The 26,893-nt window shown below is 38.8% G+C and overlaps 1 protein-coding gene across 1 annotated transcript; it reads right to left on the bottom strand.

The window, feature by feature from the left end:
- Positions 1-459: 459 nt before the first annotated feature.
- Positions 460-23,803, bottom strand: MPP3 (MAGUK p55 scaffold protein 3). The gene is made up of 19 exons (XM_079327527.1): positions 23,633-23,803; positions 21,008-21,116; positions 19,673-19,791; positions 19,114-19,191; positions 17,040-17,120; positions 16,377-16,514; positions 15,373-15,454; positions 14,509-14,594; positions 13,044-13,118; positions 11,942-12,138; positions 10,585-10,649; positions 9,419-9,439; positions 7,683-7,724; positions 7,064-7,222; positions 6,324-6,404; positions 4,800-4,893; positions 3,961-4,069; positions 3,280-3,402; positions 460-2,401 (listed from the first exon to the last, which is right to left on the bottom strand). The coding sequence occupies exons 2-19, from the start codon at positions 21,030-21,032 to the stop codon at positions 2,222-2,224; spliced, it is 1,755 nt and encodes a 584-aa protein (XP_079183653.1). The 5' UTR covers positions 21,033-21,116; positions 23,633-23,803; the 3' UTR covers positions 460-2,221.
- Between the last annotated feature and the right edge of the window lie 3,090 nt (positions 23,804-26,893).

Consider the following 26,893-nt stretch of genomic DNA (forward strand, 5'->3'; position numbering starts at 1 on the left):
CATGTGGCCAGACAGTAAACTGAGTTACCAGTTAATTTCAGGGCTGCCATGAAGAGGATGTATCTTTAACACTTGTCAGGAAAAGCCCTCCCTTTTAATCAGGGATGGAATGCACTCCTCATTTCACTCCTCACTTTGGGCTGCCTCACACCCTGGCTGTGGTTTTACAGTCACTGTGGTTCTCTGCAAATCCTCTTCTCTTCCAGCAACCACAGTGATAAATTTCATTTTCAATTTCACATAAAATGTGCTGCCTATGGCACTTTCCACTAGGGTGAGTCTGTCACCAATCCCACACTGAAGTTGCCTTTTTGTCTTTTACACTTTCAATGGAAATACTGTATTTTCTTAACTTACATTAAAAAAACCTGAAAATTTAAGGTGTACCTTGCATGTAACTTGTGCCTTGCTTCTGTTAATGAGGTTTCTACTATTAGACTGTTAGATTATAAAGCAAACATTTACTGTTGGTTATTCGAAGTATTTTAAGATGTTATGATAACAGCCTTGCTTGAAATAAATTCTGATCCTTAACTTTTTAACTTAAACATATTTAGAAGATTCAGATTTATGTCTTGCAACCTGTTTGCAACCTGAAATACAGACCTAGGGTGAGATCAATCTGGCCCTTTCTTATTTTCATAAAATGACTTAGTTTGAAATGCTGTTACTGAAAGAGTTTTTAAAATATTTCACTCTGTTCTTCATAGGATCAAGGTGCATCTGTCACAAATTACCTCTCTGAGAAGCCAAATCTCTTTTGGTGGCTGTGCTGGCTTGTGGAGGAGTCCTTGTGCATTTGCTGGGGCCACCAGGCTGCAGCACTGACAAGTGCAGGGACCTGACTGGGAAAAGTTCTTGTTTTTGTAGCAGTGGGCACAGAACCTCAATGCCCATGGGCAGCACCACACATGGAAGTTGCCATTTGGAGAGGATGGATGGGAGGGTGACTCTTCTACACAATTTTGGGCTGTAATGTAGATTCAATTACACTGGTATGTAAGAAATGTGCTTTTAATATCTAACTTTTAGTTCTGCTAAATGTCATGGAACAAGAATAAGATAGAAGGAACAAGATTGGTACACCAAAGGTCTTGTTTAAAGGGCACAATACACAGGAAATAATAGACCTCAGCAGGCAAGTGAAAACAGGAAATAGTTACAGCAACATGCACCTGTACAATTCTCTCCCCTTAAATCCCCCAAGTATAAAGCACAGCTACTTCCAGAATCATCTCTGCCTCTCCCTAATCCCCACTCAAAAATCCTGTATATTCAAGTCTCCTCAAATATATACAAGGTCCTCTAACAATTTTCTTCTTCAGGCCAATTAGATGCTCTGGAAACCTTTACCAGATTTGGAGCAGAAGTCATAAATGCTGGAAGGATGATGATTTTGACCTGTAGCTCCTCCTTTAGTGCCCTTTTTGGAGCTGTTCCATTGGTGTCAAGGCTGTGTCCCACTAGGTAGCACAGGCAAAGATGTTTTGCAGAAACAAAGTTTTTTAACTGTCCTATTTTACAGCCATATGCAGTTGTTTTCATGTACACTATAAAAATCTGTGTTTTATGAGCTGCCAGCCATACAGGTGCACTCACAGTTTTTTCAGCATTTCTGACTGGGGAAGTGGCATAAGCTGTGCATGAGCACACTAATACCTGTGACCTGTGCAAGACAACTTGGAGTACTGGGAAATGTGATGGACATTAAAACCCCCTTCTGTAGCTGGCCTAGTTTTTAGTGCCTAACTAAGAGGATTTGTAATTAATGCTTCTGTGTGAAGGGAAGCAGGTTTTGCAGGTTGAATTTCTGAGTAACTGGCATGGTGTAACTAATCTCCAAAGAACAGTTCTTGGGAGCTTTATTCTGAGGTTTTAGATCTAGCCACAGAATTTGTGGCTAGAATTGTGGCTAAACAAACCTTCCATCTTGTCAGTGTCTCAGCACAAAATGCACTATTTCCAGTCTAAGGATCAATACAAGACTGGACTGGCTTTTTTAGTCTGAGTATTGACTTCTAAATGACAGCTGCTATTCAAAATTTTCACTCAAAGGCAGTGTCAGCTTGTGACTTTGGTCTTTCCTCATATAGTCTTTATTTATTTATTGCCTTCTAGGTAAGACCAGCAGTTTTGGAGCAAATTCAACATATTTCCCTTTTCTAATTCATGTATTTACAGAACATTTTTATACAGTCTTTCCCTTAAACATGGTAACAAGCTATGACCTAACCCAGCTGACTGGTACCCAAAATGAATCCTTGTTTAGTTTATCTAACACAGTTTTCAGCTCATTACATGCACTCTGAAGATCTTCTTTCACCAGTACAGTGTCAATTAAATGGCCATACTGCTCTTCAATGAATGCTGCTGAATTAATAATTTCCTGCTGTTCTTCATCCTGCTGATCAACACAAGATGTTGGTTTGAAATTTACACCATGTCCTTCTGGTTATTAGCATTTTGAAGTATATTAGCACAATGAGTCATTACTCTGAGAACATGCCACAAAAGCTGTTACCATTAGGAAAAGGTACTGAAGATATTAAAACAGTTCAAGGAGCAGAATGCTACTGGCAGCTGTTCCAAAAAATGCAAGAGCCTCAGAGAAGGGGGAAAATCTGATGTAGTTAGAATTGTTGCCTAACCCAGGATATGGGAACCACACTCCTCAAAAACTGAAAAGGAATGCTGCATATGCTGTCCCAAGTTCAGTATTTTCAGGGCTTACAGAAAAACTTATCAAGTAAACAAAGTTCTGTAACATAAATTTAAGTTCAGGTTACCCAAAGTAATGGCATTATGCACTCTGTTCAGATTTGCACATCACCAATCTGCAGTTTGATCCTAAGACATCCACATGGTGTGTTTTGAGTGTACACCATTAAAACACTGGCTGACACTGCTGTGGTGTCATTGTATAACAAATATAAGAAATAGCTAGCTACCATTACCAATTGATGAATTGCAGAATGTAAATCATCAGAAATGTAAAATGATTGTTGGTTTATCTGAGTTCAGCAGCAACTTCCCCTGTTGCAGCCTTGATGATATACCCAGGTCCATATGGAGGACTGGCACTTGGCTTCATGTTACTTTAAAATTTGAGTATATAAGGAATCAAAAATTCCATTCTGAAGCTCCATCTGAAAAGCTACACAACCTTTGTAGTGCCCCATTTTAGCTTTTGTTATGGAAGAGGAGCTCTTTCATGTAATACAAGTGCCAGCCCAAACAGGTCATGTCTAAAAAGAAGAGATTACAAGTTGGAATACTTACAAGAGGGGTTGAGATTTCTTCTGACATGTGAGATTTTAAAACATTTTTTTTCTTTTCTGAAATGAGAGGCTTCACAAAGATAACATAAGGCTTAAACTCAGGAGTCCTCAAGTGCTTTACTGCCTGTGAACAGATGATTTTTATTATCAGACATCTTTTTGCTACACATCAATGATAGACTCAAACTGCTTTCAGTAGTTTTACTGGTGCATGGAGCATGGCCTGAATAGCACTGGGATTCCAAGGGGTAAGGACATGGCAAAAAGTACTGAAGGAAGCATTAAAAAATCCTGACTTCATGGGCAAATTATGGTTTGCTTCACCTAAGCAGCCAAACACTGAAAATTTTAAACTTGGAATTCATCTGAGATAATACCACAAGTTTTTTCCTAGCCCAGTTACAAAATCTGGATCAAAATTTCAAATATTAACTCACAGCATGGAGGTATTAAGAGCAGGTCTATTGGCACTACTTACAATGCTCATGTTTTGGGGTGATTCAGGATGTTACTGTATTACCTGCACCCAAAAACTCCTAAATTGAGACCCTACAAATGAGAGCCTTGGGTGGGTGTGGACTTGTAGGAACTGTAAGCACTGCACTGCTTTCCCAAGAGCCCCATTCTGCTCAGGCAGCAATAAATCATATTTGCATTCTTTAGAACAAGCTGCAGAACTTACTTCAGGTACCACATCCACCAAACAAACCTTCTTTTTGGCCATCACAGAACGGATTGCCTCCAAACTTGTGCCATACAAATTTTCTTTGTATTCTCCATGTTCCACAAATCTAAAAAAAAAAAAAATCAATACGTTTTTAAATATCATCTACGAAAAATAATAAGAATATTTAACTTAGAACATTTGATAGCTGTTTCCTGAACTCACAGCAGTCAAAGAGGGAGGAGAGAGGCAGAAAAATGAGGGTGGGTGGGGAGGGATTTCCTTTTTTCTGCTTTTTTTTTTTCCTGCCTTGCTTAGTAGCAATTCTTCATGTATCAATAATAGCTAATCAGCACTACTGACAAAAAGGTGGAGAGGAAAAGATATTTTTCACAGAAAATAGAACAAAGCTGGCAAGGAAATGGACTGCAATTCTCCCATCTCCTAGGAGATTTCTGGGAGTAAAGATCTGAACTTTGAGGAAACACACCCACACTCTCAAAGTGTGGTATAACCACACCACAGACTTTCAAGTTGACTTGTGAATAAAACTTTTTACCCATCACTTTAAACAGAGTGAGGAGGCTCTGTTACTTTCACTAGATTCAGTTCTGACCAACCATAAGCTTTATGCAGGTTTAAATTCTAGCTCAGGATGCTCCTACTAATATTATTCCTAAATTGATTCCAGCTAAAGTTTGAGTTTGCTCTTACACTCCAGACTCAATAAAGAGCTTTTTATTTAGAAAGATGAACCCTTCTCATACAGCTTGTCCAACCTGATTTTGGTATTCATGTGATTGTAAAAGCAATATTTTTACACAGTCTATTATAGGAGTATTTAAAAATTAACTTACTTGTTTTGCTGCACATCTGTCTCAAATGATTGCTTAGAAACAAAATTGTATTCTACTCCCTCTCTCTCATGACTTTTTCTTGTCCTTGTTGTATCTAGAAGAGAAGGGAAGCAAGACATGGGAGACACATCACCCTTGGCAAATGTTTCCTCTACTTAGTTCCAGTCACATTTTCACAACTTTAAACAAGAAAATTAGAGTGGAAAATTCAAATCAACAAAATATAAATCAGACCATGTAATTTTGTTTTCAACTCAAACTCAAATATTGCATGACCAAAAATGAAGTTGCTCCCAGGAGTGCTGTAACTGACAAAAAAGAATAAAAATAGGAAGCATCTTTCTTACACCTGGTGGATGTAGCAAAGTATATCCTACAGAAAATATTGTAATTAACTGTTTGGAATTCTGACTCTCATTTTCTTGGAAAGCTCAAAAATAAAACCAGGAAATATATAAAATGTCCTATTATGCTGCCTTTGAATTTCCAGGAAGAATACTGATGGCTGTTTTCCAAGGTTCTGTGTGCATAATTATGTGAATCCCTTTCTTTTGGTGTCATTTCTTTTTGTAATTGTTATTACTGGAGGAGAAGCTTTGAGAATCATTCTACAAGTCTATGCCAGACCTTGAAAGTAATGTCTGCTATTTTTGTGTATGTGTTTAAATTCAAGTAGGAATTATTCATTTGAGATCTTTTGCTAACTTACTGAAGTCTGCCTGAAAAAAAAAAATTTTTCAAAGGTCTTAAAAAATATATAAACACTGCCTTCAAGGTTAGTTTTTTTTTTATTAAAAAAGTAGAGAGAAAAGTATTCTCTTGTTGGAGAATAAAAATAAGAATGAATTTTTTTGTGTGAGTGTCTGATAACTCCTTTTTTTTAACAGAAAATAATCCAGTAAAAGAAATTCAGTGTAACTCTAGCCACAAAGCCATGCAAGAATCACTAATTTCTCTTACTCTCATTTGCTTGTTTGAACAGCCTAGATACACAAATCAACAACTTCAAATTTTGACTTGGTTTATTGCTTTCTGGTTTTTTTTTGTTTTGTTTTTTTTTAACTGCAGCTGTAATGCTGATCTCAAGAAAAATCACCCTCTTTCAAACACACAAAGTTTTGGCTGATTTTTAAGATCCTAGTTTATCACACCAGCTCTCTTTGCTAGTCACATTCTATTTTTTCTTCCTGTATTAAGTTTTTCTTTTAACAGACACTGAGAAAATGACATCTGCTCACTAAGGAAAACATGATTAAAAAAAACCCCACTGAGCTGACAAAATTCCAAAATGCAGATGTGCCAAGTTACATAATGATTTATTCACCTATTAAGGGCAAACATAACATATTATAATGAGAAAAAAAAATTGAAGTACTTCAGAAATATGCAATATCAATAGTCAGAACACCAATTATCATTAGTGCAGATGGCATGACATTCATTAGATATGGAATTTATGGAATTTTATAAATTTCATTCATGGAATAAAAATACAACAAACCCAAGTCAGGAAATTTTACTCACGTGGAACTGCAACACCATACTCCTGGGGGTTCTCTGACACAACTTTCTGCTTGAGCTCACTTAACTTGGCTCCCAAACAACCTAATAAAATAAAATAAAACTGAGTGATAGATTTCTGTGTGAAATTAAATACTGCAGAAAATAAATATAGCACACAAATAAGATGATTCAAGAGTGTGCTTGATGAAACCTTCATAACAGTACTCATGACATACTCTGCTTTCAAGAACATAATCAGGAACAAATTTAATTCTGTGAACAGCTGCTGGACAATCACCTGGCAGACACTAAATCAGAAATTCTGTGATCTTTGCAGTCAGTTCTGTGAGCTAGCCTTGAATTTTAGGGCATCCTGAGAAACTGGTTCAGCAAAAGGCTGATAAGCTGAATTAAAACTGCATGAAAAATCTTGTTAAGATAATTCTATCATCTGCCTCTTCATCAATAGTTCTGACAGCCTAAGTAAACACTGGAGTAAAAACCAAGGGAAAGTAAATCAGAAAAATGAGAAACAGTCCTGAAAAATAGTTTTCATATTTTGGTGAGTTTGATTCATTGTTTTTTTCCTTTTTTTTTTTTAATGTAATTTAAAATAGAATAGTGAGTTCTGACAAAAACAAAAAAAAACATTTTTTCAGAATTGCACCAGAACCACAAAACCCCCAAACCAAATATCTGTTAGTGCAAGATAAGCGAAAAAGGAGAAATGTGGAACTTTTGGAACCAACTGTGTCTCTTACCAATCAAAACCACCAGTCTCTGCTGTTCACCAGGCTGCTGCTGGTATTTGGTGACTTCTTCATAAGTCAGGAGCTCTGCTGGATCTTGCTCTGCCTGCTTGTCCTGGGTGACATTTTCCTTCTCTTTCCGACTCAGCCTGAAGCTCCTGCGCAAACCAGCTGAGCAGAGAACACAACAGCCATATTTCAATGCTCTATTTAAATATATTTAAATGCTGATATATTTAAATATATTTAAATGCTGATACACCTCCCCACTCAGCCAGGTCTGCAAGCTTGGGCAGCTGCAAGTTATATTGTCTTCAAATGTGAGTTATTCCCATACATTTAGTTTAGTTTTACATGTATGTTCAGATTATAGGAGAAATGTTTGTATATGGGATAAAAAACCTGATGTCCAATTTGTAATAAAATCCCCCCTCACTTAACTTGAGCTGCCAAGTATTGGTTATGTCAAACTGGATTAATTTAAATGGTCCAGTTCTAATTTTTTAATTTTAATGAGGAGATAAGTTTTTTTGCAGGTTTTATTTGGTGGGGGTGTTTTGTTTTCATTTTAGTTCTGGGTTTTTTTGGGGTGGGTGTGCTGGGGAAGAGGTAAAGGGTTTTGGTTACTCACCTATGTAATGTCCATTGAAATATCCTTCACAGTCACAGTCTTCTGTAAATTAAAAAGCAAAAAGTGGTGGGGGTAGGGCACAGGGGAAAGGAGAGTGAGAGGGGGGAAGGAAATATTTTAGGCAATGTGTGTGATACAAGCCTGGCTCACTGGCAAGGAGAGAAATTTTATATCCTGCACTGTTTGCACATACTTTTTAAACTTAATCATTGCTGATAACAAAAACATATTTGCCTTGGCTAGAGGTTTATTTATGAGAAAATCCTTGACTTTGATATTGAACTAGAGAATTTTGTATCTTGGTATTTACAGTTCCCAGAGTAGATGCTTTGCAGCATTCATGACATTTGATTAGTGCTGCTGATAAAAGTATGATTGATACTCAGGCTTAAGTAAAGAAGAAAACTCCACAAACACAGAGCCTTTTTTAAAAAATGAATAACTTCATAAGTGAGTATGATTATGTAAGAAAATTGCCTCTTTTGATATTTCATTATCATTTGGGCTTGAAAAAAGGGGTCAGGAAAGACAAAAATGAATTCTAATCCCCTTCATTTTGACCAAGTTAAATTGTTATTGCTTATCAATTCTGTATTAAAAAAAAAGAAAGATTTTATGTTTTGGTCATATTCATACAAGTCAAATAACATGTTAAAAAAACATGTCCCTCCTCAAAATAAAACCACCCCCAAGGCCCCTAAAATGTGCATAATAAAACCATGATATTTAGCTGCAAAAAAATACACTGCAATCCTAAGACAAATACTGAGTTCTCATACTTCCTGCAAGAGGGATGCCTGCTTTGTTAACATTTACCCACCTGTGCCCTTGCAATATTTACAGAACTCTGCCCATTTTGAGGTGGTGGTACATGGGAAAAACCCAACCATAAGAAAAAATTCATAGCACTTAAACCTTTAACCAAAGGTGCCAGTTGAGAGGGATTTGTTTTTTATAATTTCATGCAGGTGTGTAATCAAACAAAGCCAATGTGCACCCCCAAAACATTCTGCCTACATTAAGAAAAAATACAAACAGCAATAACATCAATCCATAGCTAAGAGCAGAGATGGTTTATTTATTTTTTTTTAATTTTCTGCTGCTCAAGGCAGGCTCTTTTAGACTCTTTTAGACTCTGACAGCTGGCTGCTATACTCTGATTACAAAATATGATTAGTACTTCCATCAAAGTCTATGGAATATGAATATCAACAATCAACTGTAATGTGGGGGGAAGAAAAAAAAAATCACAGCATATGGAATTCAACAGGAAATATCTGATATTTAGAAAGGCAGCTGGTAGATGATATACAAACTGCACAAGCCAAACAGAGTTGCTCATAATGAAAATAACACAGAAAACAGCCCAAATGAACAGTGAAGACAAATCACTTAGGATTGACATGGGTACCCTAAAATGTTAAACCCCAATATTTCTTTATTTTTTAAACATATCAGATACAAAGACTGCATTTAACTTGCAAGTCTTTGAACTTTACTCAGAAACCTACAGAACATGTAAATGCAACTCAGAAAACAAATTTTTTTCTTGAATCTGAAGCAAACTTGGAAGTTACCATTACTTAAGTCATCAATCTGAATTACATTAGTTTAAATAATAAGAAATTATCCTAGGAACAATATGTCTACTGTTCTTTTTGGAATCATAGCAATTATCTTAGAAAATACATTGGTTGTTTATATTCAGTCAGAAAGTGAGTTAGGAGAGCACCTACCTTTGTCAGAAGACTGATCATCTACAGTTAGCATGAAAGGCAAAGTTGGGATGATATTAAAAAATGGACAAATCATTGAGCAAAATTACAGAAAATGGAAAGGAAGGTTCTTCTGGTTTAATTTCTTAACTGGCTTTTCTATCTTAAAAAATAAGTACTACAGTACTTACTTATCAACTTTATATTTATTTATATATATATTTATATTTATACAGTACCCTTTATCAACTGATTAAAGAATTCTGGGCTGAAATGTAGTTATTATAACCAGTTATCAGTTTAACTGTCTCAAAAACATCTGAGATAAAGCTTAATCAGCACTCCTCATAAAATGCCTCCTCATTTGAGTATAATGGAAACTAATTTGGAAAAGCTTCATTCTAAGCAGCAATGCTATTTTATATATTTTATAACTTGATAACTTTATGACATCTTCCCTCCTTATAGCACAAGAGTACCTGCATCTCATCATGCATCAAAGGCAGAAATTCACTTTATTACTCAAAAGGGACCATTTCCAGAATCCTTGCACAATCCTGGCTGGACACAGCCACAGGTTTCCCTCCACATCAACAGCCTGTGCTCAAGTACCCAAGAGCAACAGAAACATTTTGGGATAATCCTAACATCTGCTTTCCAGCTCTTCCCAGCAATTTCCTCACAAGTAGAGGTTTTGTGAATAATTCAGTGACACAGACTGCAGAGCTGTAAACAACAATCACTCTGAAGTCTGCTTAACACCAGCTCTGTAACATTAAACCTGAAATACAGATTGTATTTCCAGCTCCAGTAATTTTTATCCTCCTTAAAGCTACACTTTATTTTCATGTGTGTTCAGAGTAGTTACATGCACTCATATATGCATGAGATGATTTTTGCAGCTTTCAATTTTCAAGCAGTAGAAAAAGTGTGAAAACTAGCAAGTTTTAAGGCATCTAAATAAGTAAGGCATCATGTTCTTGAGATCAGGAAGAGAGGGGTTTGTTTTTTGGATAAAGCTCCAACCCAAATCCTCTCCTGTGGCAGCTTGTGTCCATGCACATCAACCAATGGCAGATTGTATTCAAAATACCAATCAGTGCTGAAATACACTCCAACACATCAGTATTGAAACAACAGAACTTAGTATCAATTAAAACATGACTGAAAGAACAGAATAGACTTACATAATGGTTTCTTCAGAGTTCTGGTATTCTGCAGAGTGCCTGTTGTTCTCCTGTAAATCAGTCGTCTGAACAGAAAATAATTGTATTTTAGATATGTTAACTCAGAATTTATAGCATGGAAAATAAAGAATTAAATAGTGCCTTTTCTTAAAAAAATTAAAATGTCTCTGATTCAACTATTTAAAAGTTTTTATTTAAAACTATGACAGCCTCAGTTATTGCTAAGCGAATAAAAAGACGATTCTAAAACATTTTATGCTTTCATATATCAGAGAATAGAAATCAATAGTTTATCAATCCAGGTTTTTTTCTATTTCCCCTTTGCCCATATGATCTTTTCTGCAACATTAAGAAAAGTAGATAATCTTTGTCCAAAGCAGTCATTGCAGCTATGCATACATAGAAATTATCCACCTTCTTCCAGATCAGTTTGAAGTTTTCTGTTACAGTTACCCAGTTTGTATAAAAATGTAGGAACAGAGTATCATGTAAATTTTTAAAAAATATTAAAATCACAAACCAGATCACAATTCCTATCTACTCAATTCCTCCTACCAAAAACCCAACATCAAAACCCCCCCCAGGAATCCAACCCTCAAAAAATCCCTCACTGTTGGCAATTGAAACCACAATTTCTTCCCAAGTGTTTTTTTGCACTATTTGTAACAGACGAGAGATGCTGCTCAGGCATTTATACACTCACTCAGGGGAAACAGACACTGCAGCAATTTCTGTATTCCTACATGCATCTTTTTACATGTTTACCATGTCCAAAAAATTAAAAAGACTGCAGTGCAGCAGCCTTTTTTGCAATATAACAAAGTGAGCCCAGAGGCTTAAAACAGATTCCTTCTCAAATACAGGACTTCTGTACTTGAAAACAAGAACTGAGGGATATTTTTGCTTTAGAAGGTACACATGCTGTGAAAACAGAGAAACCTCAGGTTCTAGAAGGTAGCTCAGTCCAATCTAAACACTGTCTTGGGAGCCAAAAGAAAGACCACATATTATGTGCATAAATTCAAAATAATTACAATAAATCTGTGGAAGTACAAGGTTGTGAAATACAGTGTCTTCATAAGCCAAGATGGCTTAATTTCACACATGTTTGTCTATCAAGTGCCTCTGTCCTTAAATTGCCTTAAGACAACAGCAAAACACCCAAATCAAGCCAGGAAGTTTATTCTTTAATTGGAGAAGATGGAGCTTTTTAGCACTTTCCCCCGAGCAGCTCTATTTACCCTGGCATGCCCTTCATTCTCAGTGAAACAACCCTAGCATAAAATCAATATATCAATACAGTAACACTACCTACATGTAAAAGAAAAAGAAAAATCTGTATTCTTTGCTGACAAACCTTTCCTGGAACTGTTTTGAGGGGATCAAGCCTGCTCTGAGGTTGGTATCCCCAACACGTTTGGCTTGCCACCAGGTGGGATCATCCTGGCTCACAACTTCCAGCACGTGTCTCCTCTTAAAGGGCAGCCCAGCCTCCTGGCAGGGAATGGCTCTGTCTTCTTTGGGGTTATAGCAGAAAAGGGCCCTCATAAACACCTTGGAAAGAAAGTTGGTATGTTATTTCTTCTTGTCCTATCTGGAATTTTAAATATCTGCCTTTAAAAGGCTTTTCTCACTGCTAACTACATATACACATTATCCCTCCTTCAAGTACTCCCAAAACACAGACACCTAGCAGCTCATGCAGAAAAAGAAATTAACTTTCCAGCACATACCCAGTTATTATATATCAGAATTGTGGAACATGAGACTCAAAAGACCAAAGTTTCAAGAAACTTAGATCACAATTGTACATTAAGTACAAAATGCAATCGAGGAATGGTTAAAAAATAAGGAAGGACTTATGGCAAAGTCTTTTCAAGTTCTTCTATTCAAGTTTTGCCCAATTGTAAAGACTGTCCTTAAAATGTTCCTTTAATACATCAAAATTCACTATTCAGCTTTGGATTTGTATTTTAACACTATGTAACACATAACAGCACAACCACTTCAGAAAGTGATTCGTGGGCTTCAAGGGTAAGTTCAACAACAAAAAGCAGGGAAACAGACTGCCAGAGGAATCTCATGAGGGACCAGCTGAGCATGAAGTTATTGCTGGTCAGCTAGGGCAGATGGAGTGGGCAGATGGGGTCACATGGTGACTGCAGCTATCTGTAGAGAGCTCCATTTTCACTCCAGTGAGTGGCAAAATGCCCAGAGAAAATGGACAGACTGCAGCTGCCACGGTGAGAGGAGACAGCAGAACACTAAATCTAATTACACAAACCAAAGAGGAGAGGCAGAATTCAGAAATGCTATAAAAGAAGGTGTGCAAAGATGGAGAGGAGAAGAGTCTACTGGACAAGAAAGCACTGTGCCATCTCTGGAGCTCAGCTGTGTGCCTGTGGCACACACTGGGGAGCAGGCATACTGCATTTAGAGATGAAAGATGTGCTGCATACCTTGCTGTCTTTCAGACGATCTTCTTCTTTGATGGCTGGAATTATCTTTAATGTTATTGACCCTCGAGACTGAGCCTGAGAAAAACAGAAATGCTGGTTTTACTTTGAGAGCAAGACAAGGACAGAATGCAGATTACTCAAGCTCCAGTTAAGGAGGTAGCAGCTGTCTCCTCAGAACTCTAAGAGGCCAAGCTAATCCACTAAGTAACTGCATTACAGAGACTATCAGGATGTTCCATGACTCCACAACAGTGTCTTGTCCATGGAGACATCCTTGGCTAAAACATATTAAGACCTGCATTAAAATTCCTTCATTTGCTTGTAGCAATTGCATTAATTTCTGGGTTACAGTTCACAGGACATTAAATACTTCTGTGGCTTTTAGTACAACACTGACTTAAATTTTTGCAGACTAATAATTTTAAGTGCTGATGTGTTTACTCTGTATGGGAGCTAACTTGTTAGAGTGAAGTGCAAGCATCTACACAACACCTACTTTCACTCCAGAAATCTTTGCTAGGAAATGACAATTGTTAGGTATTGTAAACTAAGAAGCACTTCTAGGTCCTTCAGAAATCTAGAATGGGTTTATCTTATCTGTTTTAGATGCCTTATTTTGCATGAGATGAAACTGTGTTGTAGTATAGCCTGCAATACTGCACAGATTAAAATGCAAAAACAGACAAACATTGGTAGCTTTTCTTCAAAAAATAAACCATAAAAAGAAAAGTGTTACACTTCAGGCATTAGCTCACATAGGACATATGTAATTAGAAATTACACAGGACAAAGATCCCCATAAATAAAACTTTACAAACTACTTCAAAGTGGTTCTGACAACTGTCCCCCACCCTCCAATTTAAAAGCAGTCATTACCATTACTTGGGGTTATTTCAAATTGAAATTAGGTGATGGAAATAATGCCAGTCTCCTCACTGTGTCCCTAACTTCACACCAAGACAAGGGGGAACCAGAGATAAAGAAGCATAAGAGCTACAACACTTTCTACCAAGATTTGTGTGTATTCATGTCAGAGAAGCTTGAAACAAGAAATTGCTCCTGTCACCAGGAATCTGCTGGTAAAGGACAGACTGACAGCTCTACTGGACACATGGACAAGGCTCTCTTCAGCTTCCTAACACATCACATTATGAATCATCTTCTAGGAATGTATTTATAATTTGCAGTTTGCTTGTCATAAACAAAGCATTAAAGGGAAGTTCTTGACAGAGCAACACGTTAACTTTGTATTTGTATCTTACTTGGTACCAATCCAGATCGCAGAAGTTTCTGAAGTCAAAAGGAGAAGACTAATCCACTGGGAGAAGAAAAACTCTTAATGCAAAGACAAGCAGGGATTGCATCTTTTAGCTCTATATTTTAAACTCATGGTTAAATTTCATCATCTACTGTAATTACTAGATCACCAAACAGAAAAGATCTTGAAATGAAAATCAGTGCAGACCAAAATCTGACTTATTTCTTCTGGTCGTTTGTGAAGCACAGTAATACCATTGACTTCTCTTAGTTCATCTCCAACATGGACAAGACCTGAAAAGATGGTAAGTGAATTAAAATAGGTCTAGAGACTAAAAGCACTACTCCTCTGATGTCCAGCCTAATTCATCAGCATGTACTTCCTCTCCTCCCTCATCCAGACTGCTGGATTTAGTACCAAAGCAAAGTGCCTTTGTTGGAAATGTGCCTCTAAGTCTCCTGCCTTTATTCTTATGGCACTTGTTTTTCCTGCAGCAGTCTCAAAGGAGAGCAGCATGCAGACAGGCAACTTGTGGCAAGGTACTCTGCAAAATCACTACTTGGATCAGCATTAAGTGTGCAAAACTGGAATAATTTCATGTGTGTGACCATCTCCTATGAAGTGAGGAGACACACTGCTGACTATAAAGGCAGGAGTGACATTGTTTGTCAACTGAAAGATTAATACCTCACACTCACAGAAAGAAGGCTAGACTAAATTTTTTAATAACAAGCCATGAAGAGGCTCTACAAGATTTAGGTTTGTTTATCCAGTTCAATAAGATATGTTGTACTTGTCATATATATAGCTACTGTTACTTAACATAAGAGAATTTCTCAGTAAAGCAAACAGAAAACAACACAATACACTGAATAAAGCAAGCTGCTAGATTAAAAATATAAAAACATTATTTGCTTTCTTCAAAAATTTAAATGCACTTCTTCCATCTCTGTTTGCATTTTTTTCTAATGGCCATGTTAATAAAAAGCAGATGCAATTAGATTAACAGATGAAACCCAAATGCTAAGAGCATGCTCAGGAAACTCCAGCAATGTCCTACTGCAATCATACCACTGCGATCAGCTGCACCACCTCTCATGATCCTTGCTACAATCACAGCTCCTGTGTGCTCATCTCTTCTGATGGTAGCTCCCTGAAATAAAACACACCCACCACCCCAAAACAATGTAAGAAAGTTGCCCTCAATTCAGCAACCAGTGAAATAATGTCTATGCTATTATGTCTTTTAAATTGGAATTAATTTGTACTATGGATTTCCTCTTTCTTCTAGGTGATTTCTACCATTATTTGAGTTTTGCCCATGCCAAGTGATTATGGGAAGATGCACCCACCTTTCTTTCTACTGACTTTGCTAAGTGCTTACACTTCCTGCATTATTGTGGTCATCAAAGTCACTCAAGTGTGCAAAACAGGTAATTGTAACAAATTCTCTCTTTCCCTCTTCTGAATCTTTATGCAACACAATCAGCACTTCTATTTGCAAAACTAACAAAAGCCAAGTAATTCGATTTTTTTTTCCTCCTCCTACCTCTACTGGCAATACAAAGCTTTAATCAGGAATTCAGTCACTGCTCCCTTCTATTGTGATACACAAAAAGCAGATTTCTTTCCCAATATTACTGTTTTTCCTTTGGAAATCAATTCTTCCATTTCCACTTGTATAAAATTAGGACCTTGACAATATAATTCTTTAATACAGGTATCAAACATATTCTTAACACACATCACTGACTTTCAAGCAAGTGAATAAATACATTAAGCCACTGAATGAAAAGAATTAATACATATTAATCAGAATAATTGCTTTAACATATAGTTTCTTCACTGTCTTTCCTGAGCTAACTGGCACTATAAACTATGTCCATAAAGCATCTAAATGCAAAATTGTGAAGGTGCATTTATCATTTACCAAATTATTTTTTATTTACAAGCTTCAGAACACTCCAAGTTTCTGAAGGCTATTTGATGACATCTTGCATTGTCTCCTCCATACTCACAATAACACTCTTGCACTATAAAGTTTTGTGACTAGAGATGGGTGATCTAATATGTACCAAGGGTTCTTTATTTTTCACTAGTCGAACAATTTTCACTGATTCCTCATCAAAATCATCATCAAAATTATCAGGTAGAGGTGGAAGAGCTGGGTCAAAGTTCTTCTGTGCTACAGTGTCATGTACTACAAGCATTGCCTGCATAAAGGAAATAAAAAACAGTGATGTAATGGAGTAATGCTACAATTCCTATTCTCATGTTTGCAATATCACAGCAAAATTAAACCTCCCCCTTTCTACCCTCACCTCAAATCTTCCAAAAAAGATTTAGCAATTACATCATGTAAACTGTATACTGGTATATGTCAATTTATTTAAAACTAATCCAGGCAACAACAGAGCTCAGCCTAAAAAAAAAAATAAAAATCAAGTGGACTATGAAAAGCAAGCAGATATCTTTTTCTTCTCCTTTCCTGTTTTGCTCCCTCAGAAAACAGTAAGGAAGGGAAGGATGGAAGACAGCATGGTGCATTATACAGAAAAGCTGTCTATTTTCAATTTCCTTCACATACCAAAGTCTGTGCAGGAAATCCCAGTGGAACAGAAGTTTGGAGGATATTTTTCCTTTCTCCTAGGGAGGCTTCTATATAACTGTTCTGCTACAAAATGTTCTATTACAATTCTGCAAAGGCATTTCATTAAGGTCCCCAATGGGGTTTTTACCCTGAGATGTGGTGTTGACAACAGCTGAAGCAGCTCTTTTTCTTCATTATTCACTGGTGCTGTCTGCAACTCTTCTATTACCTTTAAAATAAAAATGCACAACCTCAAAATTAAAGGAGTTCACCAAACAAGATCATGTATTTAATTTCTGTTGAGTATTTGCTAACATCTATCATCCATCAAAACTGATCCAAGTCCATAGTGCATGAAACCTGAACAAAACCAAAGTTTCTTCAGCTTTTTTATTAGATAGTACAGAAGACACCATTAGGAATCAGAATCATAATCCTTAAATATACATTTTAAGAGTTATTCCAATATAATTGGAATATTATTATATTCCAATATAATATTATATTTCAATATAATTTCAGGAGAGAGTTCTTAAACTTTAAATTCTACATGGAATATGTAAATGATACCTGGAACAACACTCTTGTGCTTGTATTATTTCATAAAAGACTTTAAACTTTTCTACAATCATCTAGTATTACCTGTGTGGAACGTGCAACATAACTTCCCTTGTTCCCCTGCAAAACCTGGACACCAAAATATGTCCTGGAGTCTCAGGCCTCTTAAACAAAAGATCAGAGAAATAATGGAGGCACTTCTGCACTGGGCTGATTGGGTGGGAGGAGAGAGAAAGCAGGGGAGGGAGGAGGAAGGGAAAATGGGTTGAGGGAAAAGGGATTCCCTTATGCTGCTAAGAGTTCTAAACAGGGAAATCATACAGCTCTACAAAGAAACTTCTCTGCTGTTCTGAAGATGGAAATTGTGCATGACTTGACAGGTAGCAATGCCAAAGCTTTTGTGGAGGTGGAACACTGTGTGGGAACAGGCAGAAGGGGTGTGCTGCATGTTAAGGTGGGGCACTGGGGTCTCCTGACTTGGAAAAGGGAAATATTCCAGCTCCCAAACCTTCCACTGCCCCTTCCCACACTATGGTACAAAAGAGGTGCATGCAAAGAGCCACAAATGCAGAGTGAATTTCACTTCACAGGCACGTGGCATCTGTCACACACACATCTGAACCACAGCCCTGCTCTGTCAACAGACTGGGGGATGAACTGACTGAGAGCAGCCCTCAGGAGAACAACCTGAGGATCCTGGCAGATCAAACATCAGATCCACAATGGCAATGTGTGCTTTGTGCATGAAGAGAAGCCCAGCCCAGGTCAGGGGGCTGATCCTCTCCCTCCTCCTGTTCTCATGAGACCCCTGACTCAGAGCAGTGTCCAGCTCCAGAGCCCCCAGTGCACAAACCTGTTCTAGTGCACCCACAGGAGCATCAGGAAAATGCTCAGAGGGCTGGGACACCTCTCCTGTGAGGAAAGGATGAGACAGTTGGGATTGTTCAGCTTGGAGAGAGGGCTTGGGGGAGGCTTTATGTGCTGTCATTCAGCACATAAAGGAGGCTTACAAGAGAGAAAAGCTCTTTACCAAGGCCTGTAGTGACAGAACATGGGGCAGCAGCTCTAAATTGAAAGAGAGCAGAATTTAGATGGGATATAAGGAAGAATTTTTTTTTATTATTAAGGTGGTGAGATGCTAGGACAGCTGAATGTGAGATGCTGGAAACAAGGCTGGCAAGAGAAGTCTGGGATGCCCCCACCAATGGAAATGCTCAAAATCAGGATGAACAGGGCTGTGAGCAATCTGATCTGGGGAAAGCTGAGCCTTTGGTGGTTAGATGAGATCACCTTTCCAGCTCCCTCCAACCCAAACCACACTGTGCCAACAGCAATGCTGCCTGGGCTTAATGGTTTTAAGCCTGAACAAAAGACTGAATGCTCAGCTGGGATAGGCTATGTCAAGACAGGACTGAATGCTTTTTGCAGCCTCTCCCTTAGGAAGGCCATTAATAATATTCTTTCCTTCTACCTGAATGTGTCCATCTGCAGTAGACATTTAATGACTTGGTATTTTTGAGCTCTCATTTCATTCATTCATCAACAAACTACAAAGACAGTTGGGAAAGATGAGAAATATGTTCACATATAGCACAATTGCAAAGCTTTGATTTGTTAGAAAAGCAGGCACAAATAAAAATTATGAGACAAGAATTTTTACTCACATCTTCAACTAATCCTGCTGCACTATGTAAAACAGGAGTTGGACTCTGTCTTTCATAATGACGGAGTTTTTCATGAATCTGAAAAAAGATTATTCAAGGATATTTCTACAGAGATACAAATCTTTCTAAATATACCTACACTGGAATATTTTTTCTATTTAAGGAACATAATTTATCTGAGATATGTCAGAAAAATAATCTCTCAGATTTTGTTTTGTCTAGGAATCTTTTAGTTTTCTTTTTGTTCATGGTAGTTTCAGAAAAGCAGAAAATCTGTAAAGACTTTAAGAGCATAAGGGAAAAAATGAAGCCATTTCACATTACTTTTAAGTTATGGGGCACTGTATCTTCATTTTAGCAAGAAGAGCAGAAAAATTTATTTCTGAACAAAATATGTTTATTGTCAAATATCATTAATGTGTGTTCTTAAACACACAAATGCTTTGGTTGGTACAGAACTCTTAAAAATGGTTTGGCAAAGTAAATGGCTGACAAATCAAGGGAACATAGAAAAAGTAAATAGTAAGGAGAATGTACACAAATAAATATAAACTTTTACCTTCATCAGGTAGCTGAGACTCCTTTCACTGAAGACATCCCTAAGGAATCCCATTTCCTCTTTATGATTTGAATCAGGTCTTAGCTGAGATGTCAAAAGGGCCAAAGTTTCATGCAATCCTAAATTTAAATTCAGGACAGAACAAAATCATTGTACACAGCATTTCTCATGGGACCCTCTAGTTACAGTCACTGCATTTACTTGGAAACCACATTGATGATCATCAAGTTTGCAGAGAGACTCATGTTTATCTTGTGTTTATCCATCATGTTTATCCTCCACTCATCTTGCAACACTCCCTTCATAAGTGGCAAACCCAGCACCATATTAAGGCAAAAGCAAACAAAGCAATAAACACATTTTTAAAAATTATTTTTCACATTTCCCACTTCATCTTTATTACACTTGGTTTCCAGAACCCTTTGTTTCCCTCTTACAAACTTGGAATGTTTAGTGCCACAGCAGACTCTCAAAGTGACTGAACCACCTTGCATGACCTCCTTTGTTGCACACAGAGCAGCTCTGCTCCCCCAGCAACTTTGCCTACAAGTGTTATCCTGCCCCTTCCACCTCTGAGGACCTGTAAGAAGCCAGGCCTGACCACAGGAACAAAGGACAGGTGTGGATTTCCACTGTGGTGGAATCAAAGCTTATGGTTAGTTTTCTAAAAAGTGTCGAAATCACCAATATCCCAATTTTACAAAGGGCTAGACAAGTGCCAGATTTTTCCTGGTGAACCACATCTCGGAAGACAAAACCAAAACAAAACATGAAAATAAAAAAAAAAAAAAAGAAAAAAAAAGGGAGAGGGAGTTCAAATCTATTCCTGTGACTATTCTCTCCATGAACCTTAGAGCAGATTTTGATCCAGAAGACTCAAACTCACTTCTGCTTTAACACTAGTCATCATTTAATATCTATGACTTCCCTCAGGCAGGATACTGGAGAAGCTACTAAAGCAGCTTTGAACAATCACTTAAGTTAAAAGGAGGAAAACTAACAAAGTTTACCAACCTCTGTTCACAAAATATTAAGAAATTACACAATAAGGAGCAGATATATATGGGCTGATTTTAAATAAATATGTGTAGAAGGCACTGTTACACTAACTTTACATATTCAGCTCTATCACAATCTATTCAGGGGCTCTTAGGAAACTGTTTCCTGACAAGCTTTATTAATATTCATCTCTTACACTCTGCCTTCCCTCTTGTAGGTAATTGCTAAAAATCAGTTGAATTATCTTAATTCTATTATTTTGAATTAATATTATGTGTGAAACACCTGTGATAAGATTTCAGTCTCTGCTCTGTTGAAAGTGTGCAGCTGAGTTACCTGAGTCTTCTGAAAGCACTGGCATCTCTGTTCTTATTCTGAGAGACAAATGTTCAACTTAAACCAACAGGATTGTTTCTTCTTTCTGGATTGTAACTCAGAGGCAGTCCTGAAATGAGCAAATATAATAGCTAAGCTCAAGCATGAAAGCAAAATGTCAGGCATATAAAAATAGCATTTTTTCAAGTTTTCAGTTTAACCTGAATCAAGCAGAGTTCTGCAGTTATTCTGCCAGGCAAGTAACAAAATGAATAATACTATATTATGTAATAACCATATTGTATTTTGGATAAAGCTGAGGTTAAAGAGAATATCTCTCAATTTGAACAGGTCTAAATAACTGTCTGAAAAAACAGCAGAGAAGGGATGTTTAAAAGCACTGGAAAATATCCCATGCAGGAAGATGCCACATCACAAGATGCTCTAAAAGCACATCTCAAAAAAATGTGCACAGCCCTGGGGTTCTGATGAAGACCATGCTACAGGGACATGCAGCTCCTTAAAGCTGCCAGGACTGTCACTCCACCAACTTTGTCACAGGTACAGAGCAATTTTCTTTTTTTCATTAGAAAAAAAAAAAAAAAGGCAAGACTGAATCTAAGCATATAATTGCCAGTCCTAGATGAAACATTGTGTTCAGGGCACTTAAAATCTTGTTCATGCTTATAAAATTCATTGGACTAGTATTTGCATAAAAATAACAGCACACATACTACAACTCTTTGCTAAATACAAAAAATTATGCTCCTGGTGGTTCTATTTGTAGATAAGTCTCTGATATTTTGATTGTATGAAACAAGTTTGATGATCCTCCAATTCAAATTTTCTTGACTAGCTGCCTGAAAATACCATAGTACAACATGGCAAATTAGCATCTACTTTAAATTTAGAGTTTTCTATATTCTTGAGTTTCTCTATAACATAGTGAAATGCTAAGATCAACAGTAACCTGTTTTACACTCTGTATTTTCTACCACTAGAATTAACTAATCCACCTGGGCATCAAAACATAACTGAAGTTCTCTAATTAAATGAATTGAGTGTTGAAATTTCACCCTAATCCATGGATTGTACTCCAGTGCATTATATATACTATACCTTTATTTAAACACTCTTATTATCTATTCTTAGAAGAAATAACCATTTCACTCTCAAACACACACTTCATGCCAAAAGAAATTTATGGGCAATTCTTTCTACTGCTTTGGTTCCCTGACTATGGCATTTCACTTGACACATATTTCAATCTTCTCAAACTATTAAGAAAGGGAACTTTAATTGCATGGTTCATCTTTGCAACATTGTGTGCTTCCTACAGTCAAACCTGCTTAGCACCAAACCCCACGAAAAGCCAAGTTATTTTCCAGATTGTTAGTGAAAAACCAGCCCACACAGGAATATGGAAAACACACATTTCAGCATCTTAAAAACCTGACAGCAAACTCAGGAGCATCAGAATTTGTCGAGTTAGGCACAGCAATCAAAATGGAGGTTTCCCCTAGAGGCATCTTCCATGCTCTGTAAAAATCCCATTACACAGAACTGCCTGGAACAAACACTCTAAAGAATGAAAATCATTCCATACCCAGGGCTGGCTCTCAGAGATATTAAAATCAGCCCCAGCATGTGATATTTTGCAAGATGGGTCTCAAAACTATGAATCTGTCCTCTCATCATTGTAGTATCAATAGGTTCAAATACACTTTTCCTCTCTAAAAATATCTACCTAAACCTTAATTCGTTTTTCACACATATCCTTGCCCAGGTACAATGCTTGAAGCACCTTTCTTACCTAGAAAAAGGGTTGTTAATATTTGGAAAGGGCTACATAACCTGAACTGATGCTCGCCATGGGGTCAAAGCAGGAGATAAAACAGAAGCATAACACGACCTGACATATCCCCATTAACTTGCAGAATAAATCCATTGTGGTTCACAGCCTAAGACGACATAAAGCTTCTGTAATCCAGATTGTATCATTCAAAGCTGCAGCTGCTTTCAGAAAGTTAAAAAAAAACAAACCCTAACGATTAGGTGGGAAGATCCATCACTATGCTCATCGGGCCATAGGTGATAGCTGATGGCCAGGCAGGATTTCTCCTCCTGTCTAAACCTGAGCGAAGCTCTTTAGCAGAGTACCGAACCTACTCCAACACGAAAAAAACCACTCTTGTGGCTGAGCGAAGCGTAGAGAAAACCGCACACAGCGTTCCGTGCTGACCGCAGGGCCGGACTCTCCCTCCGAGCCCCGGGTCAGGGGCAGCTCCCGGCAGAGCGGCCTCGGATGTGGGGCCGAGCACCGGCTCGGCTGTGCTGCCCCGGAGAGAGCGTCATGTGAGCCCGCTGACCGAGCCGGAGTGATACCCGCGGGCCCAGACCTCCGCACAGCCCCGGCTGCTCAGCAGCGACAGCGCCCTGCCCGAGCTGCTCCCGAGGCGGAGCGCACTCCGCGCCCACACCCACCAGGGACCGGCGGAGCCCTCAGCTCGGAGCCAGCCCCGCGGCACCCGCGGCTCCCTCACCCCTCACCGGCAGCACCGATGCGCCGCAAAATGGCGCCGGCCCGGCCGCTTGTGCAACCGCCGCGGCCCGAGCCGGGCCGAGCGCTGCCCGCGCCGCCGTTACCTGCGGGAGCGGCCCGGGCTGAGCTCCTGCGGCGCTGGAGGCGGCCCCGGCCGGGCTCCGAGCTCCCGCAGCCTCCCGCGCAGCTCGCTCATGCGCCTCAGAGCCGCTCCCCGCCCGCCTCTCTGCCCGCCTCCCTCCCCTCAGCACCGGGGCCGGCGGGGCAGCCGCGCTTATCGCGGCTTTGCAGCGGGATAAGGGAATCGGCGCCCCGTGAGGGTTCGCGCCGCGTTTCGCCCCAGAGCTGGCGGCTCCCGACGCGGCTTCCCCGGGGGCGCTGCCTCGGCCCGGCCTCCACAGACCCCTTGTTGTAGTCACCCCCGGGGATGGTCAGGGAAATGCATAAATGACAGAGGTTTATGGCTAAAAGGGAGACAGAAGAGTCCTTCAGCTTTATTGGAATAAAGGGAGAGAGGCCAGCGGGGCACAGGCCCGCGGGGTTTTCTCTCTCGGGGTTTCAGAGGGCTCAGCTTTCCTTTTATCCAAACTCCATCCTCACATTCCCTTTCCCCATTCATGGGGTACCAGGAAGGTGCAGCCTTCCCGAACTGCCTGCCACATATCCCCCCTGATCCTGGCATTTCACCCTAAAATTCAGAAGTTCAGCCTTGTGCAGACCCTTGTCCATCTCAGAACCCAATCTCTCCGGGCCGGTAACAAACCTGCTCCCAAAGCCAGTGCAGACATTAAGGACCCATTTCAAAGGCATTGCATTCATTGCATTGCAGTTGGAGGGTTATTTTGAAGGCCACCTTGAAATTGGGCTACTGTTTTTGTGATTTTTCAGTCGTTGCAACTGTTTTCTTATAAAATGGAGAACAAAAAATACTGTAGGTGAATGTGTTGCCCTTTCAGAGACTGCTATTTCTCATGACAACTACGCTTGCAAGCAGAAAGTACAGATATTTCCCACGTAAAAGCATGTCTTGTGTTTCCTCTTAATAAAACAATGAAGTGAAAAAATCCAGTTTCTGAAAGAAACTCTGCCTAAAATCTAGGAGATAAAAATCTCTGAACCTTATGATTATGTTTTCCCACTCTAGCACCAGGCTGAAAAGGAAGAGGAGAGGGAGAGGGAGAGGAGTTCTAGTGGCTATTTTGCTATTTTCAGCAGCAGCTGAGTCAGACTGAAATACTGGTTTGGACTCTGCCGAATTTGCCTCCAACATACCCACTTTAGTTATGGGTAAAGTATTTTCCCAAGTGTCCTGGTTTTGGTTGGGATAGAGTTAATTTAGCAGCTGGCACAGGGCTGTGTTTTGGAATCACTATGAGAACAATGTTGATAACACACTGATGGATTTGGTTGTTGCTAAGCAGTGTTTATCCTAAATCAAGGACTTTTTTGTGTCTCATTCTCTGCCAGTGAGGAGGTGCACACAAAAGCTGAGTGGGAGAACAGCCAGAACAGGTGACCTGAACTGGCCAAAGGATGTTCCACACCACAGAACATCACACTCTGTACATAAATTGTGGGATTACCTGAAAGGGGCCTGATAGGAGTTCAGGGACAGGGTCTGCCATCAGTTGGCATGGTGTGATTGTATTATGCATCACTTGGGTTATTTTACCTTAGGTTTTACTACTACTATCATCATCATCATCATCACCATCAACTATTATTACAATATTTTACTTGGTTTCAATTATTGAACTATTCTTAACCTACAAGTTTTATTTTTGACTCTCTTCCCCATTCCACCAGGGTGGAGCCAGCAGCTGTGTGGTGCTTAATTTCCAGCTAAATCACAAGACTAAGGGTGCCATCAAAATATGTTAAAAAAAAAAAAAATTATTTGGAAAATGCAGTTAGGGTTATCTTGTTTGTGAACAGTCATTTGTAGAACTTTTTTTTAATGCCTACTCTAGCCTGGAAATACCTGAAGTTTCTCCCTGCTTGTGAAGTAGGTTTAACATAAGAAAATTCTCTAGGTTTTTTTGACAAATGAAAACTACCAACTGGAACTCTTAGGTACAAATTATCCTTACTAATGCTTAAGACACAAATCAACAACTTGTTTGCAGCAGATCTGCTGTTTTGAAATACAGCTTCACCACTGCAGACCTCAGTAATATTAGTACCTGTGAGGGCAGAAATTCATACTGAGCATATTAAAGCTTGGATTTGCTAAGGTGGGCTAGATCTGTACAGGGCAAATAGACATTTTGCTGACCCACATACTTCTCTAGCAAGCTGAAGATTTGACAGGAATTCAAGCAGTACATTTCTGCCCTGGCTGAGCTCATGGAAGAAACACAGCACCCCTGTTCCATCTTCCCTTCTGTGTAAAACTGACACTGTGCCAGCAGGTTTGAGTGACACAGAAAATACAGATTGCAGTACAGAGAGCAAGGAAAATTGCAGGAGCATTCCTCAAAAACAGGAGAAGCTCCAGTGAGGACAGGGAGCTATGCAGGAGTTTAAAGATTCAAGTTTTAGCTTTGGTACCCATGGCCTTTTGTGAATATAACCCTTAATCTCTCGGTAAACTCCATCACCTTTGTTCAGCTTGTCTGAAAGGAGTTTAGTTAAACTGAGATTTATGCCACTGACAGCAAATAAATCCCAAAATATTACCCTCTCCATATGTATTTAAAAAGGAGGCTTGTTTATGCTTTAGCATTTGGTGAAAGCACTGAAATTAAACTTAAGGCAGATGAATATTTTGTTCAGTTCCCAGTCTAGGACTGAAGCAAAACACGATTGCCATCTATTGCAGACTCATCTTCTAAAATCTCAGTAACTGCAGGCTACAGTTTTGTAATGACAATGCACAGCTGAAAATCAGGAGTTGAAATCACAGACCTGGATAATAATACTGTTAATCTACAGCTGAGAATTAAAATACTACTTACTTTTGAGAGACATTAAAAATAATAAATGCTGTGGAAAGTAAAGTCAGCAGCATTAACCCCATTTTTGAGCTTGTAAAATTTAACACTGCCCATTTAGTATGTCCACCAAAAACAGGATAGTCGTACTGTAGTCTGTTGAGCTTTTAGGGAAGGGTCTTTGGAACAAAGCAGGAATACCTGGATATAATCACAGCCCAAATCCGATGGACCAGGTTTTACTATGGTAAAGGCTGTGGCTTACTTGGAACACTTATTTTACTCGAAATGCAGACAGAGAATTAGCATCTTTGAATTTCTTGGTGTAAGAGATGACCTACTTCAAGATTTCCCCTTTCAAATTCCTCTCTCCGCGGAGGGCTCGGTGCCGCTCCCACTGTCACTGTCACTGTCTCTGTCACTGTCACCCAC

This window comes from Erithacus rubecula (assembly GCF_903797595.1).
Source record: "Erithacus rubecula genome assembly, chromosome: 27".
NCBI classification, from domain to species: domain Eukaryota; kingdom Metazoa; phylum Chordata; class Aves; order Passeriformes; family Muscicapidae; genus Erithacus; species Erithacus rubecula.